Here is an 18,448-nt window from a genome sequence, read left to right as displayed (position 1 = left end):
TTAACCTTTCTTTGTAATGAGACTTTTTTGCCTTACGACCATTTAGCTTCCATGGCATACACATGTCATTTGTGTGCATATTTGGGAAGTTGTATTAATGGCTTCTAACGCTAGACAATGTCAAAGGCTCTCGCTGCTACTCCGTGCGGCCAGGTTCGAATCCCGGCCGGGCTCTGCCGAATTTTTTTTTTTTTTTTTTTGTTTTGGGCTGAAAAACATTTAACTTCACAATTTTTCGTTTTTTTCTCTTTCGAGAAGAGCTCAATGAACCAGGGTTGTCCAAAATCAGTTATGGTTACAAACACCATTGATGCTGTGCGCCAACAGATATTGGAGAACATTTGACAGTCAAAACAAATTGTTCGCGTTGGATGCCACACAACTTGTCAATCGCTCAAAAAAGGCTCTTATCGATTGGTCGAAAGAAATGCTCCAAATATACGAAACAAATGCATTTTTAAGCACTTAAAATGAGTCGTCCACCGTATAGTCCTGATTTGGCTCCCAATGACTTTTTTTATAACCAACACCATAGGATGGTGGTATACTAACCTAGTTATTCCGTTTCTATATCCACCACCATGATGGGGGCATACTTCTCTAGTCATTCCATTTATAACACCTCGAAATATTCGTCTAAGTATATATATTTTTGATTGACTCGACGATCTGAGTCGATCTAGCCATGTTCGTCCATCTGTCTGTCGAATTCACGATTGACAGATACTAAATAACGATGTAGGTTGTTGGGGATTGCAAATGGGTCATATCGGTTCAGATTAAGGTATAGCTCCCATATAAACCGATCTCCCGCTCCTGGAAGCCGCAATTTTTGTTCGATTTAGCATAAATTTTGCATTTAGTGTTCCAATAACTGTGACAAATACGGTTCAAATCGGTCTATAACCTGATATAGCTCTCAAATAAACCGATCTCATGATTATTGCACCCTAAGAAGCCACACTTTTTGTCCAATTTGGTTGAAATTTTGCATGTAGTGTTTTGTTATGACTTTTAACAACTGTGCTTAGTATGATTCCAATCGGTCTATAACCTGAAATAGCTCCCATATAAACCGATCTCCCGATTTTACTTCTTGATCCCTTACAAGCCGCAATTATATGACTTCCGACAACTGTGGCAAGTACGGACCAAATCGGTCTATAACCTAATATAGCTTCCATATAAAGCAATCTCCCGATTGGACTTATTGAACCCTTACAAGCCGCAAGTTTCGCCCGATTTGTTTGACATTTTGCACGTGTTATATATAACCTGATATAGCTCCCATATTAAACGACGTGCCGTTTTGACTTCTTAAGTCCATAAGTTAAGTAAGAGTGGCAGTCCTTGACAGACTCATTTAGACAATTTTAAGTCCATTGTTATACTAAAGCAGCGACAGACAAAGGCTTCAGGCGGGAATCGAACCCAAGACCTCTGCACTGGTAATCTAAGCACGCTACCAACTCGGCTACCAAGTGCGCCCTTGAGTCCTTACAAGCCGCATTTTTTGTCCGATTTGGCTGAAATTTTGCATGCTGTGTTCTGTTACCATTTCCAACAACTGTGCCCAATACGGTCCAAATCAGTATATAACCTTATGTAGCTCCCTGTAGACCGGTCTCGATCATACATGTTCGGTTCCTAGAAGCTTGAATTTTTTTTGGTTTGACAGAAGTTTGGTATGTAGAATAAAATTATGCCCTTCAACTAAATTTATGATGTATACATTTTAGCAGTATCTATGGTAGTGGGTTCCCAAGATTCGGCCCAGCCGAACTTAGCACGCTTTTACTTGTTGTTATTCCCGTACGTAGTGAGAGGTCAACGTTTTTCGACACTTGAAGAAGCGGTTGATGCGTTCGGAATGCATGTTTTGGAAGGACCTCAATCAGAGTAGAAAAGTGATTCGACAATAGGTTTAAACGCATACAAAATTGTATAGATCTTAATGGGGAATATTTTGAAAAACAATAAAGCGATTTTCGATGATTCATATTTTTTTGTGTTCTCTAATCCCGAAATATAAAAGGCATCCCTCGTATAGTTGAGTTTATACAAAATTAAAACGATTAAAACGTCCGGTAACTTGTTATATTCGGCGCGGCCAAACATTAGTTTCATACTGTCACCACCTATCGAATTATTAATCGGAGTCACTTGGCTTTTCTTGGATTTAGCTATTTCACAGGCTTTTATAATTGACTTCAGCATTTGTGTATTAAGAAGAAGTAGCAGAATCTTGTTAAGAAAACCAAAACAAAAGCAACATTTCATCTATTTCAATTCAAATAAACTTCTTAATAAATATATAGACCTAAATAGTTTGTGAGGAACCCTAGTGATGACTACGCTTGAAATAGCGATAAGATTATAAAATGCACACAAAAATATGTGTAGTGACTATTAGGGCGAATATTAGGTTTCACCCGTTAAACAAATATTCAATAATAGCACCTAATAATAGAAACCTTATAATACATGTCGAATAAACAGCATATTCATTTATTCAGTTGCTAAAAGATCTTTGCCGGGTTCAGAACTGTGACGGATAAAATCGTATTGATATTTATTTTAATTTTATTCACAAAAAGTCTAGAGTAAGTGAAAAAAAGGGAACACAGCATAGGTTGATGTGATTCATTCAAAAATTATAAGCGAGTCATAGTGAGGAATGAAGTAAATGAATGAATTCATATTATGGTGTATAATAGCAAAGTAACGGTTCACTACGATCGAGTTAAGTGAGATAACATTAATTTGTGGCAGTGGGTTCGCCGTACGGGTTATAGCTGCGAACGCACCTGAACTGTATTTTAAATGCAGAGACATAACAAAAAGATAATTCTATCTTCTTTTAGAAACTGCTGGCTTTACGAGTGCAAAAGTCTGTGTGCTTTATCATGTACCTAAGCAGCATATTTAAAGTTGTTATCGTTTGATAGTTCATGGATTTTCCAACAATAACAAGTATTTCTGATGGTTATTATGGATAACAAGGTGTATATAAATGGCAAAATAAACTAACTAAAAACGTGCTAAGTTCGACCGAGCTGAATCTGAAAAGTAACCTGCAGATCGTTTAATTAAGGTGTTATTGAATGATTTGGGCAATATTTACCACTGTTGTTAAATTTTCAAAATACACTACGTGCAAAATTTTAGCCAAATCGGTCCAGAATTCCAAAGGCTCAAGATGATAAATTAGGAGATCGCTATATATGGAAGCCACCGACGTACAATGACCGTTTAGCTCTGTTTTATTTTGGCAAATATTCGTTTTTTCTTGTTTCACCATCTCTTAAAACAAAAACAAGAAAAATCATGCTAAGTTCGGCAGGGCCGAATCTCGGGAACCCACCACCATGGGTTCCCATAAATTAAGTTGTATTGCATAATTTTATTCTATATACCAAACTTCGGTCAAACCAGCAAAAATGAAAGCTTCTAGGAAAAGAACAAGGATAATCGAGAGATTGGTTTACATGGGAGCTATATCAGGTGTTAGACTGATTTTGACCGTACTCGTCACAGTTGTTCGAAGTTCTAACACAACACTATATGAAAAATTTCAGACAAATCGGACGAAAATTGCGATTTCCAGGGACTCAAGAAGTAAAATCGGGAGGTCGGTTTTTATGGGAGGTAGATCGGGCTATAAATCGATTTGGACAGCACTTGGCGCAGTTGTTGAAAGTCATAACAGAACACTACATGCAAAATTTCAGACAAATCGAACGAAAATTGCGGATTCCAGGGCCTCAAGAAGTCAAATCGGGAGGTCGGTTCATATGGGAGGTAGATCGGGTTATAAATTGATTTGGACAGTACGTGGCACAGTTGTTGAAAGTCATAACAGAACACTACATGCAAAATTTTAGCCAAATCGGGCAAAAATTTCGGCTTGTAAGGGCGATCGGTTTATATGGGAGTTATATCAAGTTATATACCTATTCAAACTGTGCTAGGCATAGTTGTTGAAAGTCATAACAAAACACTACTTCAGCCAGACCGGACTAAAATTGAGGCTTCCAGGGGCTCAAGAAATCAAATCGGGAGATTGGTTTATATGGGAGCTATATTAGGTTATAGACCGATTTGGACCGTAGTTGACACAGTTGTTGAAAGTCATAACAAAACACTACATGAAAAATTTCAACTAAATCGGACAAAAATAGAGGCTTCCAGAGGCTCAGAAGGGAGCTATATCAGGTTATAGACTGATTTGGACCGTAGCTAACACAGTTGTTGGAGCTATATCAGGCTATATACGTATTTAAACCCTACTTGGACCTGTTGTTGAAAGTCATAGCAGAACACTACTTGCAAAATTTCAGCCAAATCGGACAGAAATTGCGGCTTCCTGGTGCTCAAGAAGTCAAGTCTGAAGATCGGTTTATATGAAAGTTATATCAAAATCTGAACTGATACGGCCCATTTGCAATCCCCAATGATCTACGTAGATATTAAGCATCTGTGCAAAATGTCATGTGGGTATTCAGAACGATTCAGAAGGATGAGGCGATCAAGAATATATACTCTATGGGGTCTTAGACGAATATTTCGAGGTGTTAAAAACGGAATGATTAGACTATTACGGTGGGTATAAATAACAAGTAAAAGCGTGCTAAGTTCGGCCGGGCCGAGTCTTATATACCCTCCACCATGCATCGCATTTGTCGAGTTCTTTTCCCGGCATCTCTTCTTAGGCAAAAAAGGTTATAAGAAAAGAGTTGCTCTGCTATTAAAACGATATCAAGATATGGTCCGGTTGGGACCACAATTAAATTATATGTTGGAGACCTGTGTAAAATTTCAGCCAATTCGTATAAGAATTGCGCCCATTGGGGCTCACGAAGTAAAATAGAGAGAACGATTTATATGGGATCTGACCTATTCAGACCATAATAAACACGTTTGTTGATGGTCATGAGAGGATCCATCATACAAAATTTCAGGCATATCGGATAATAATTGCGACCACTAGGGGTCAAGAAGTCAAGATCCCAGATCGGTTTATATGGCAGCTATATCAGGTTATGAACCGATTTGAACCTTATTTGACACAGTTGTTGAAAGTAAAAATAAAATACGTCATGCAAAATTTCAGTCAAATCGGATAGGAATTGCACTTTAGAGGCTCAAGAAGTCAAGACCCAAGATCGGTTTATATAGCAGCTATATCAGGTTATGGACCGATTTGAACCATACTTGGCACAGTTGTTGGATATCATAACAAAACACGTCGTGCAAAATTTCATTCCAATCGGATAAGAATTGCGCACTCTAGAGGCTCAAGAAGTCAAGACCCAAGATCGGTTTATATGGCAGCTATATCAGGTTAGGGACCGATTTGAACTATACTTGGCACAGTTGTTGGATATCATAGCAAAACACTTCGTGCAAAATTTCATTCCAATCGGATAAGAATTGCGCACTTTAGAGGCTCAAGAAGTCAAGACCCAAGATCGGTTTATATGGCAGCTATATCAGGTTATGGACCGATTTGAACCATACTTGGCACAGTTGTTGGATATCATAGCAAAACACGTCGTGCAAAATTTCATTCCAATCGGATAAGAATTGCGCACTCTAGAGGCTCAAGAAGTCAAGACCCAAGATCGGGCTATATCAAAACATGGACCGATATGGCCCATTTACAATACCAACCGACCTACACTAATAAGAAGTATTTGTGCAAAATTTCAAGCGGCTAGCTTTACTCCTTTGGAAGTTAGCGTGCTTTCGACAGACAGACGGACGGACGGACAGACGGGCGGACATGGCTAGATCGACATAAAATGCCACGACAATCAAGAATATATATACTTTATGGGATCTCAGACGAATATTTCGAGTAGTTAGAAACAGAATGAAGAAATTATGGTGGAGGGTATAAAAAGTAAAAGCGTGCTTAGTTCGGCAAGTCCGAATCTTATATAGCCTCCATAATGGATCATATTTCTCGAGTTCTTTTGATATTATTTCTTTATATATAAACAAAGGATAAAAGAGAAGAATTGCTATGCTATTGAAGATATATCAAGTTATGGTCCAATCAGGACCATAATTGAATTGAATGTTGGAGACCATAGTAGAAGTAATTGGGGAATATTTCAGCCAGTTCGAATAAGAATTGCCTTTACGGGCTGAAGAAGGTAAATAGGGTTCATCGGTTTATATGGAAACGGTATCAGGCTATTCGATTCTAGGAATTGCGCCCCCTAGTGGATCAAGAAGTCAAGACTCCAGATCGATTCATATCACAGCTATATCATAATATGGACCGATGTGAACCTTACTTTGTACAGTTATTGATGGTCAAATCAAAAGACATCGTGCAAATTTCAGCCAAATCTGATAAGAATTGTCCCCCTTTAGAGGCTCAAGAAGTCAAGATCGAAGATCGGTTTATATGGCAGATATATCAGGTTATGGACCGATGTAAACCATACTTAACACAGTTATTGGATATCATCGTATCTCGTACAAGAATTGCGCGCAATATTGGTTCAAGAATTTAAGATCCAAGATCGGTTTATTTGGCCTATTTACAATCTAAACCGGCCTATACTTATAAGAAGCATTTGTGCAAAATTTCAAGCGGCTAGCTTTACTCCTTCGAAAGATAGCGTGCTTTCGATAGACAAACGGACGGACAGACTAACGGACATGGCTAGATCGATTTAAAATGTCATGACGATCAAAAAAATATACACTGTATCGGGTCCTAGACGAATATTTCGCGGAGTTACAAACAGAATGACGAAAATAGTAAACCTCCATCCTATGGTTGAGGGTATAAAAACCATTAAAAAATGTGTGAGTATTCGCTTTTAACGTCACGTACTCAGTGAACACTGCTCATAATCTCAGCGATATTGCAAATTGCAAATTTTGCCCATGAACATTCCACTAAGGAACATGGGCAAAGCCACTCTTACCTTACCTAACTTAATCTACCATGGGATGATTTACTGTAAACGAATCCTTTATCGCAGACAAAGTTTCTAAAGGTTTTACATTATAGAAGTGCCGTTTCCGAATAAAAAGCGACAAATTTATGACAATTTCAACAATAAGAAGAAATGTTATACAGTTACAACCAGGGCTGCGGAGTAAGAGTCTGAGTCGAGCTACTTTGGCCGGAGTCGAAAAATCTATCTTGACTCCCGCCAAAGTAGTTAAAAAATGTTTCAACAAAAAAAATGTAATTCTTAAAATTTGTTAGAATAAAAAATTTAAATGTTGTTATTTTTATTAGACTGATGTATTCAATTTTGCTGTTTTTAAATTCAAGCTCGAGGTCATAATTGTTTTTTATTATTATTATTTTTACATGAAAATTCATTCCATTGAAATATTGATAAATAACAAGTAAAAGCGTGCTAAGTTCGGCCGGGCAGAATCTTATATACCCTCCACCATGGATCGCATTTGTCGAGTTCTTTTCCCGGCATCGCTTCTTAGGCAAAAAAAAGGATATAAGAAACGATTTGCTCTGCTATTAGAGCGATATTAAGATATGGTCCGGTTTAGACCACAATTAAATTATATTTATGTTGGAGACCTGTGTAAAATGTCAGCCAATTCGAATAAGAATTGCGCTCTTTGTGGGCTCAAGAAGTAAAATAGAGAGATCGATTTGTATGGGAGCTGTATCGGGCTATTGACCGATTCAGACCATAATAAACAGGTATGTTAATGGTCATGAGAGAATCCGTCGTACAAAATTTCAGGCAAATCGAATAATAATTGCGACCTCTAGAGGCTCAAGAAGTCAAGATCCCAGATCGGTTTATATGGCAGCTAAATCAGGTTATGAACCGATTTGAACCATACTTGGCACAGTTGTTGGATATAATAACAAAACACGTCATGGAAAATTTCATTCAAATCGGATAAGAATTGCGCACTCTAGAGGCTCAAGAAGTCAAGACCCAAGATCGGTTTATATAGCAGCTATATCAGGTTATGAACCGATTTGAACCATACTTGGCACAGTTGTTGGATATCATAACAAAACACGTCGTGCAAAATTTCATCCCAATCGGATAAGAATTGCGCACTATAGAGGCTCAAGAAGTCAAGACCCAAGATCGGTTTATATGGCAGCTATATCAAAACATGAACCGATATGGCCCATTTACAATACCAACCGACCTACGCTAATAAAAAGTGTTTGTGCAAAATTTCAAGCGGCTAGCTTTACTCCTTCGGAAGTTAGCGTGCTTTCGACAGACAGGCGGACGGACGGACATGGCTAGATCGACATAAAATGTTGTGACGATCAAGAATAAATATTTCGAATATTTCGAGTAGTTACAATCAGAATGACGAAATTAGTATACCCCCCATCTTATGGTGGAGGGTATAAAAATAAAAAATAAAATATTGATGAATAAAAATACACCCTTGTTTTGAAAAACAGGAAAATTAAAAAATAAAGCTGTTAAAGCTTCAGGGGTATTTTTCTAAGAGAATCTTTTATCAAAATATTGTTTTCACAGAAAATGTCACCGATGTGTTATCTTCAAAGCTACATTCAAAAAGTTTTACACAAAAATTTCAATAAATTTGAAAAAAAAGTTAAAAGATTTATTAAAATTTTGTCTTAAAAAAATTTCGTTAAAATTTAAGGACAAATTTTCTTAAATTTTTGTCTTTAGTACATTTCGTTAAAATATTGTCTTTTGAAAAAAAGCTCATTGAAATTTTGACTTTAGAGAAAATTGTATTGAAATATTGTCTTTTGAAAAAATTTTGGAAAAAGCCTGGAAACATTTTTTATTAAAAATCTGTTTTTGAAATAAATTTCATCGAAAAATTCTTTAAAAATATTTGCATTACAAAAATTCATTGAAATTTTGCGTTTGGAAAAAATTTCATTAAAATTTTTTGTGTGGAAAAAAATTTCATTGAAGTTCTGTCTCTAAAAATTCCATTGAAATTTGGTTTTTGGAAAATTTTGTATTAATATATGAATTTCGACTAACATCCGTACATATTTTAGAAGTCATAGAGGAAAACTTGTGCAAAATTCTGAGGCTCTAGAAGCGAAAATCGGGCGACATATATACATGGGAGCTATAACTAAACCTGAACCGTTTTCTATAAAATTCACTGTTGATCAAAAGAGTAATACGAGTAAGCTTCATGCCTAATATCGCAAGGATCGGTTGACAAATGACGATAAATCGTATGAACAAATATATCGGAGCTATAGCCAAAACTAAACCGGTTGCTCCAAATTCCAACAGGCTTGGTTTCAAGGCAAAAAAAAATGCCTTAAATAAGTTTGTAAACAAATTAACAGACTTGCACCCGTTTTTTGAATACGTGCAGTTTTCGAACAGTTTGAAAGTCCGTACTCAAAAGCATAGTACGACAAAGTTTTAAGTATTTAAAAATTAATCAGTATAATTAACTAAAATCCATCTGAACCAAACGACCTATTTGCAACGGCCAACAACCTACATTTAACCCATTAACGACGAATGGGTGGAAAAATACCCAAACATAGAACCGTCTTAGAAAAATTCTAGCTTTAAGTGGAAGAATGAATTGGCTTTAAGTGGAAGAATGAAATTATGTTAGTGTAATTAGTTTTCCGTCCTATAGCTTTTGGGAGAAATTTGGCTTGTCGAAAGTCGTCAAATTTTTATTGCCCAAGTGAGACTTTTAGAAACCGTTTTGGAGTCTTGTTGCATTTGATGGTTTCTATATCAATAAAAATTAAAAGCGATTAGCCTACCACTTCAGAAAGCAGATGAAATAAGAAATTTTGCTTAAGTTTTTATACCCACCACCATTGGATAGGGTATAGGTTAGGGTCAGGTTAGGTCTAAGTGGCAGTATGCCATCAGACTCACTAAGACGGTTTCGTTCATTGTGATACCACAGGAACAGAAGAAGGAAGATGCCTTCTAGTTCCTACCGTTGAACCATCCAGATCGCTTCAAAAAGCCCAATAACTTCCGAATGTTCACATCCACTAAATCAGACAAGTTCTCAAAGAAATGAAAACCTAAAGGGGAACTCCTTCTGACTGCCAGTGCGAGACACACACACACACACACACACACACTGATGGCGTTCTATAGTCTCTTCTTCTTCTTCGATGTCCTCACAGGTTCTGCAAAAGTCGTTACTGGCAACCTTCACTCTGTCAGCATGTTTTCCGATTAGAAGGTGACCTGTTATGACGGACACATTGACTGAGACGTCTGTTCTAGCCAATTACAGCAAAGCAGTAGACCTCTTCAAGTCTAGATTAGGCCACATAGTTTTGCAATGCTCACAGCCCCTTCTTTGTGACCATCTATCATTCGGGGTCTTTCGGGCCTGGTCCTGAAAACTTAGCTTACATGTCGCTAGAGGCATACCCACAGATTCCAGTATCCCTGAAATGTGTAAGGTAGTTCCTAGTCTCGCAAGCTCGTTCGCCTTACAATTCCCTGGGACATATCTGTGGCCCGGCACCCAGAATAGGTGAATTTTGAACTGTTCACTGTTCTCGTTGAGAGATCTGCGACAGTCGAGGGCGGTTTTTGTGTTAAGAAACATGTTCTCCAGGGATTTAATAGATGTCTGGCTGTCTGATAAGATATTTATGCCAATCGTCGTAATGACATTTTATCTAAGCCATTCCACCGCTTACTTTATTGGTTGATACACACTGCAGTGGTCGGGTAACCTTTTCGATATGACCAGTAGATCTTTAGAGTACACCCTAAAGCCCACCTTGTCGTTTAGTTTGGAACCATCCGTATAGAAGTCTATGTAATTTCTGTTGCCAGGGTCCCAATCGGTTCTATCAGGAATAGACGTACAGTAATTTTTATCAAAAAGCGGCTCAGGTAGGGCGTAACCCACACTGCCTAGAACATCGGACATTATATCAAGGTTGACACAGTATCCGTAGCTGCCACATGAACAAAGCACCCTTGGCAGTCGCAGCAATTTGTCTAGCCACAATGTCCAGAGGCATGAGATGTACCATTACATTCAGTGCATCAGATGGTGTCATCCTCAGTGCGGCTGCGATGCACAAACAAGCCATCCTTTGGATCCGGTTAAGCATTGAGCAGTAGGTGGACTTTTCAAGCGCCGTCCACCAGAACACATAAAAGACGTATTTATAGTCCGATTTCTCCGAAATTTGTGACAGTGAGTTGTGTTTGGCCCTTCGACATCCTCCTTCAATTTGACCAATGTCGGTTCAGATTTGAATATAGCAGCCATATAGATAAATCTCTCGATTAATTGCCCCTTAAAATGCGCATTTATAATCCAATTTCGTTGAAATTTGACACAGTGACTTATGCTAGGTTTTTCGACGTCCGTGTCCCGTATGGTTCAGATCGGTCGATATTTGGATATAGCTGCCATAAAGACCAATATTTTGTTAAACAAAATGTAACAGTTATTTCTATTTATTATTTATTATACCACTTAATATCCGTGTCGAATTTGGTCCAATTCGGACCATTTTTCGATATAGGTGCTATGTGGGCATAAACTATGCATTTTTCACCGGATTATGACGAAAGGTGGTTTACATATGTACGCGCGGTGGTGGATATCCAATGTTCGGCCCGGCCGAACTTAACGCCTTTTTACTTGTTTTCTTTTTTATTTAACTTTGTTGCATGAATTTTTTAAATTGAAATGCAAACTACATTTTGTGCAGCCATGGAATTCTTTACTGCAGATCTTTTCACAAAGGTTTTATACTAATAACTACAGCCTGACGCATACCTTTTTTGTTATATATTAGACTAAAAATAAAACCATGTATCTATACTTAACACTTAAATTTCTTTTCAACAGATTTTCTCTGTATTAACAAATTATTGTGGATTTGGCGGGACGGATATTTTATACAATTGGGAATTTTTCCAAACCCGAATTTAAAGTGTGAATGTCTTTATTTGAATTGTTAATTATTATGAAATACATATTCACAAAGTGTATATATGAACAATATTAGTAAACAAAAAACAAGACTTGTGTTAAATAAATAAATAAAAAACTAAATTTTATTATGAAAATGTATAGTGTACTACAATTAAAATAATTATTTCGGGCGGTCTTGTTAAAACTGAACGGAATAGATGAAAGATTTTGCAATAAATTTGTACAGATGTATTAACACTAACATTTAATTTCATAATTATTTTCAGTTAAAAATGTAATACACAATGGTTCATCAAATGTACTGAATAAATTATAGTTTATTTCCATTTAGTTAACGTTGAACCATCACGAAGTTTATATGAATTAATTATTTTTATACCCTCCACCATAAGATGGGGGGTATACTAATTTCGTCATTCTGTTTGTAACTACTCGAAATATTCGTCTGAGACCCCATAAAGTAAATGTATTCTTGATCGTCGTGGCATTTTATGTCGATGTAGCCATGTCCGTCCGTCCGTCTGTCTGTCGAAAGCACGCTAACTTCCGAAGGAGTAAAGCTAGCCGCTTGAAATTTTGCACAAATACTTCTTATTAGTGTAGGTCGGTTGGAATTGTAAATGGGGCATATCGGTCCATGTTTTGATATAGCTGTCATATAAACCGATCTTGGGTCTTGACTTCTTGAGCCTCTAGAGTGCGCAATTCTTATCCGATTGGAATGAAATTTTGCACGACGTGTTTTGTTATGATATCCAACAACTGTGCCAAGTATGGTTCAAATCGGTCCATAACCTGATATAGCTGCCATATAAACCGATCTTGGGTCTTGACTTCTTGAGCCTCTAGCGTGCGCAATTCTTATCCTATCAGAATGAAATTTTGGACGACGTGTTTCGTTATGATATCCAACAACTGTGCCAAGTATGGTTCAAATCGGTCCATAACCTGATATAGCTGCCATATAAACCGATCTTGGGTCTTGACTTCTTGAGCCTCTAGAGTGCGCACTTCTTATCCGATTGAAATAAAATTTCGCACGACGTGTTTTGTTATGATATCCAACAACTGTGCCAAGTATGGTTCAAATCGGTCCATAACCTGATATAGCTGCCATATAAACCGATCTTGGGTCTTGACTTCTTGAGCCTCTAGCGTGCGCAATTCTTATCCTATCAGAATGAAATTTTGGACGACGTGTTTCGTTATGATATCCAACAACTGTGCCAAGTATGGTTCAAATCGGTCTATAACCTGAAATAGCTGCCATATAAACCGATCTTGGGTATTGACTTCTTGAGCCTCTAGAGGGCGCAATTCTTATCCGAATGGAATGGCATTTCGCACGACGTGTTTTGTTATGATACCCAACAACTGTGCCAAGTATGGTTTAAATCGGTCCATAACCTGATATAGCTGCCATATAAACCGATCTTGGGTCTTGACTTCTTGAGCCTCTAGAGGGCACAATTCTTATCCGATTTGAATGAATTTTTGCCCGAAGTATTTCGTTATGATATCCAACAACTGTGCCAAGTATGGTTGAAATCGGTACATAACCTGATATAGCTGTCATATAAACAGATCTGGGGATTTGATTTCTTGAGCTTCTAGAGTGCGCAATTCCTATTCGATTTGGCTGAAATTTTGCATGACGTATTTTATTTTTACTTTCAACAACTGTGTCAAATAAGGTTCAAATCGGTTCATAATCTGATATAGCTGCCATATAAACCGATCTGAGGTCGCAATTTGGCGATATATGAAGTTCAACTTTATTCGAAAGTAGTTTATTTTAACTCAACCATGGGTTAACTTATTTGAGTGTACTTACTTATAATCGGGGATTTGGAGCGGACTGAGGTGGCCGAAGCTGGCCCGCTCCTTTCCCTTCGTCCCAAATATAATATTCTTCCAAAGCCGTTTAATTTAAATCTTATATTTTCCAACCGACCCATAATTCTGTCTTGGGAAGTTTCTTTGGGTGTCCCCAAATTTGGATATGACCTTCGTACTTTACTTTCAAACACCTTTTATTTGCGTCCCATATTGTCGTGGATGACCAATATGGGTTTATTGATACTTAGCCGTACTACTAAACAACTGATTCGTACACTGCTTCCAAATATAAAATATTTCATTATGATAACTTACATATTTTTGCAATTATAGCTTAATTTGTTTGAAGTACTTGTGCCTGGCGAAAATAATGTAAGCGCCCTTCGCTGTCACTGAATTTGCCTACCAAAATTAAAATTGCATTTACATTAAAATTGTTTTTGTTGTAAAATCATAACGGCTTATATTATCGACACAACATTTTAACAGAAGATGAAAACAATTGTCAGTTATCGGTTCCTATTAAAAACCGAAAATACCAAAATTTGGCACTTACATCTTTTTGGCTGTAAGGGGACGATAATGTATTTTACCGCGTTTTTGTTATCTCTGTTTTGTTGTTGTTCAAACTGAATAAAACTTATCAATTTCACATTTTATTCAACGTTTCGTTGGTATTTTCTAACTCCCTCTGGAGTTTTTATTGAAAATCAGGAGATCGGTTTATATGGAACTATATCAGGTTACAGACCGATTTGAACCGTACTTGGCACAGATATTGGAAGTCGCAAAAAAACTCTACATGCAAATTTTCAGCCAAATCGCACAATTTTGCGGCTTTCAGGGGCTCAAGATATCAAATCGGGAGATCGGTTTGTATGGAAACTATATCTAAATCTGAACCGATACGGCCCATTTGCAATCCCCAACGACCTACATCAATAGTAAATATCTGTGCAAAATTTTAAGCGGCTAGCTTTTCGTGTTCGACGGCTATCGTAATTTCGACAGACGGACGGACGGACATGGCTAAATCAACTCAGAATGTCGAGACGATCAAATATATGTATATATTTATATATTTTATTGGGCCTTAGACAAATATTTCGAGGTGTTAAAAACGCAATGACTAGATTAGTATACCCCTATCCTGTGGTGGGTAAAAAACATGACCTCGAACTTTTTTTGAAATAATTATAAATCTGTTATTTGCTTTTATATCCTCTTGAAATTTGTTGGCAAGGTGCATCTGATGTTTTTCTTTCAGAATGAACAAAAAGACGCCATTTTGAAATAAATTGCGTCTGGGCAGTTTTATAAAAAGCCATCGACACCAGAAATAGACTATACAACTCTGAAATATCTCGATATCAAATCACCTGCGTTCTTTAAACTTAAAAAGCTTTTTACAACAGAATATAAAGCAACCTAAATATGTTTTAAATTTCAGATGCATAAACCCAGACATCTTCTTGCATTGAGCACTGAGGAAAAGAGAACATTTTTAGATTCAATAGATCATGTATTTTCGGATATAGATGGTAAGCTGTTATGATTTTATTACACCAAACGTTTTACCAAAACTTCAATGGCCTGTAATTGTATAGGTGTTGTGTGGAATGTAACCGAAGTCATTGATGGCAGTAGTGCTGGATTCCAAGCTCTGCGAGATGTTGGCAAGAAATTAACTTTTGTAACGAATAATAGTGTCCGACCCGAAGAACAGTGTCTAGCAAAATTGAAGAAAACAGGCATTGAAATCGATGCGGTAGAAAATGAGAGAAAGGAAAAATAATATTGTAATTTAAATTGTATATATTTTTTTATGCAGGATAATTTGATACACCCTGGTAAAAGTATTGCGGAATATTTAACATCCATCAAGTTTGAAGGTCTTATATACGCTATTGCCAGTAACTCCATAAAAGATCTATTACGCAATGAAGGCTTTCAGGTCAAGGAAGGTGTACGTGAAATTATTTGATGATTGTACGTAAAGTAACTTTTTTTTATATAAACGTTTAGCCTCATGTAATTATTGAAGAATCGTTGCCACAACTAATAGCAAATGTTGTTGATAGTGAACCTGTTAAAGCGGTTGTCATTGATTTTGACTTTAATCTCACACTTACCACCATGATGAAGGCCAATTTTTATTTGCGACGACCAGACTGCCTGCTGATCGGGGGAGCTACTGACTACATCCTGCCCGCTACAAAGGATATGTCATTTATGGGACCAGGTGGTTTCCTCAAGGCCTTGGAAGATACAAGTGGCAAAGAAATGTTGATATTCGGCAAGCCGGGCAAAGCTCTGGCTGACATCCTTATTAAACGCTTTGAGATTAAAGAAACTAACCGAGCTCTTATGATCGGCGATATGCTGGAGCAAGATATACGTTTTGGAAAAATGTGCAATTTTCAGACACTTTTAGTTCTTACTAGTGGCATGACCCCCGAAGAGCTATGTAAGCAGACGGATCCAAATCTTATACCAGACTACTATGTCGATAGTATGGGGGACTTTGTACAATTCATAAATGATATTAAGAAATCTAATGCATAGAATTTATACAGATCAATAACTCTTTTTAAACATAAGAATAGATACGATGTTAAAAAACAACTGTGCAACAACTTATACCTATGAAAAAAATACTAACAAAATGTCGCCTGCGTTAAAATCCTGTGTAAAACACAAAAAAAAAGGAAGAACGTATCAAGTTCGGCTTGGCCGAATCTTATATACCCTCAACAATGAAGCGCATTTGACACTTTCATTGGATGTCCCTTTCAAGTATATAGCAGACATAACTCCATATACAGATAGATTGTACATGTCATGGCTATAAGCCAGGGCAGCGGAGTCGGAGTGGAGCAATTTTACCCGGAGTCGAAGCCGAGAAAATTATTTTGACTCCGACTCCGGACAAAGTAGTACAAAATGTCTCAACCAAAAAAATTAAATTTGAAAAAAGTTTTTGAATAAATAAAATAAAATATTATTTTTATAGTAGACTGTTGTGTTTAATTTTGCAGTTTTTAAATTCAAGCTAGATGTCTTTTTATTTTTAATTTAAATTAATAAGTTCGGAGTTCGGATGGGACGAACTTTGTATACCCAGCACCATGAATTTATTCATCATCCTATATGATTATAATTTCACTACCATATGGGCTGGTCTTGACAATTTTTGATTCAGGTTCCGAGAGCTCATACACAAGTCACAATTTCAACGAAATCGGGCAGTAAATTCGATTTTTATTCAATTAAGTCCCTAAATTGGAAGATTGGTGTATATGACAGCTATATCTAACCATAGTCCGATCTAGACCATATTCAGTCAGGATATCGGGAGGCTTAATCCAGTTCACTGTTCTAAATTTAAATTTAAGCGAAATTTTGTGTGCTCTCTCTAATAGTAACCTACAAACAAAAATTTGGTATCCAAATTTCGGAGAGAGTACCTAGGGGAGCGCCCCACCGCCAAAACCTATGAAATATATATATATATATATATATATATATATATATATATATATATATATATATATATATATATATATATATATATATATATATATATATACATATATATATACATATATATATATTTGATAGGTTTTGGCGGTGGGGCGCACCCATGTATATACCATTCACGACAATATGGGACTCAAAGGAAATGTATTTAAGAGTAGAAAACGTATCTGATATCCAATTGTCGGACTAAGTGTTTGGGGGATCACCCCAACCCCCAAAACACCCCTAAATCGGATACATTTACCGACCATAGCAATATGGAACTCAAATGAAAGATATTTGCGAGTAAAATACGAATCTGATATCCAAATGTGGGACCAAGATTCTGGGGGTCCACCCCTTCCCCAAAACACCCCCTAAACAGGACTTAGTTATTAACCATCGCAATATGGGGCTTACATAAAAGGTATTTGAGTATAGAATACGATTCTGATATCATCCCCGAGAACATTCCCCAAAGAGCCCAATGTACGACCATAGCAATATGGGGCTCAAATAAAAGGTTTTAGGAAGGAAAACAAGAATCTGATAACAATGTTCGGGAAAAGTGTCTATGGGGCCACCCCACCCCCATAACACCACCCTAATAGAAGTATTTGCTGAACATTGCAATTTGAGGCGCAAATAAGAGGTTTTTAAAGTAGAACACGAATCTGATATATATTTGCAAAGCCAAGTCACTGAGTGGCCGCCTCACACCTCAAAACACCCCCCAAACTGAACATGTTTGCCAACTATGGAAAAATGGAGCTCAAATGAAAGGCATTTGGGAGTAGACCATGAATCTGATATCAACTGTATTTTCTCACTGACATCCAAATGTGTGACCATGTATTTGGATCACCGCCTCTTCCTCAAAGAGTACACATTTACCGACCATGGTAATATGTGGCTTAAATGAAAGGTATTTGAGATTGGAAATCTAATTTCATAACCTATTGTTAGGGCCAAGTGTTTGGGGACGCTTCATCCCATAAACTCCCATTAAACCAACGGCAATATGAGGTTTAATTAAATGGTATTTGAGAGTAAAGTCCGATGTTGATATATTTTTTAGACATATGTATATATTTACCGACCATTGCAATATAGGGCTCAAATGAATGGTTTTTGGGAGTTAAGCACGAAATTGATACTCACTTTCGGG

At 37.0% G+C, this 18,448-nt stretch overlaps 1 protein-coding gene across 2 annotated transcripts; it reads left to right on the top strand.

Moving 5' to 3' along the window:
* Positions 1-2,513: 2,513 nt before the first annotated feature.
* Positions 2,514-16,776, top strand: LOC106093296 (glycerol-3-phosphate phosphatase). Of its 2 annotated transcripts, none has more exons than XM_013260346.2 (5): positions 2,514-2,603; positions 15,212-15,302; positions 15,369-15,529; positions 15,593-15,727; positions 15,787-16,776. In XM_013260346.2, the coding sequence occupies exons 2-5, from the start codon at positions 15,212-15,214 to the stop codon at positions 16,324-16,326; spliced, it is 927 nt and encodes a 308-aa protein (XP_013115800.1). In that variant the 5' UTR covers positions 2,514-2,603; the 3' UTR covers positions 16,327-16,776. The 2 variants fall into 2 exon arrangements, with proteins under 2 accessions (XP_013115800.1, XP_013115801.1); XM_013260347.2 differs by lacking the exon at positions 2,514-2,603 and adding an exon at positions 2,660-2,908.
* The last annotated feature ends 1,672 nt before the right edge of the window (positions 16,777-18,448 follow it).

This window comes from Stomoxys calcitrans, chromosome 4 (assembly GCF_963082655.1).
Source record: "Stomoxys calcitrans chromosome 4, idStoCalc2.1, whole genome shotgun sequence".
Lineage (NCBI taxonomy): Eukaryota > Metazoa > Arthropoda > Insecta > Diptera > Muscidae > Stomoxys > Stomoxys calcitrans.
Note: the sequence above shows the minus strand (reverse complement) of the source record. Positions and strands in the feature narration are given on the sequence as shown.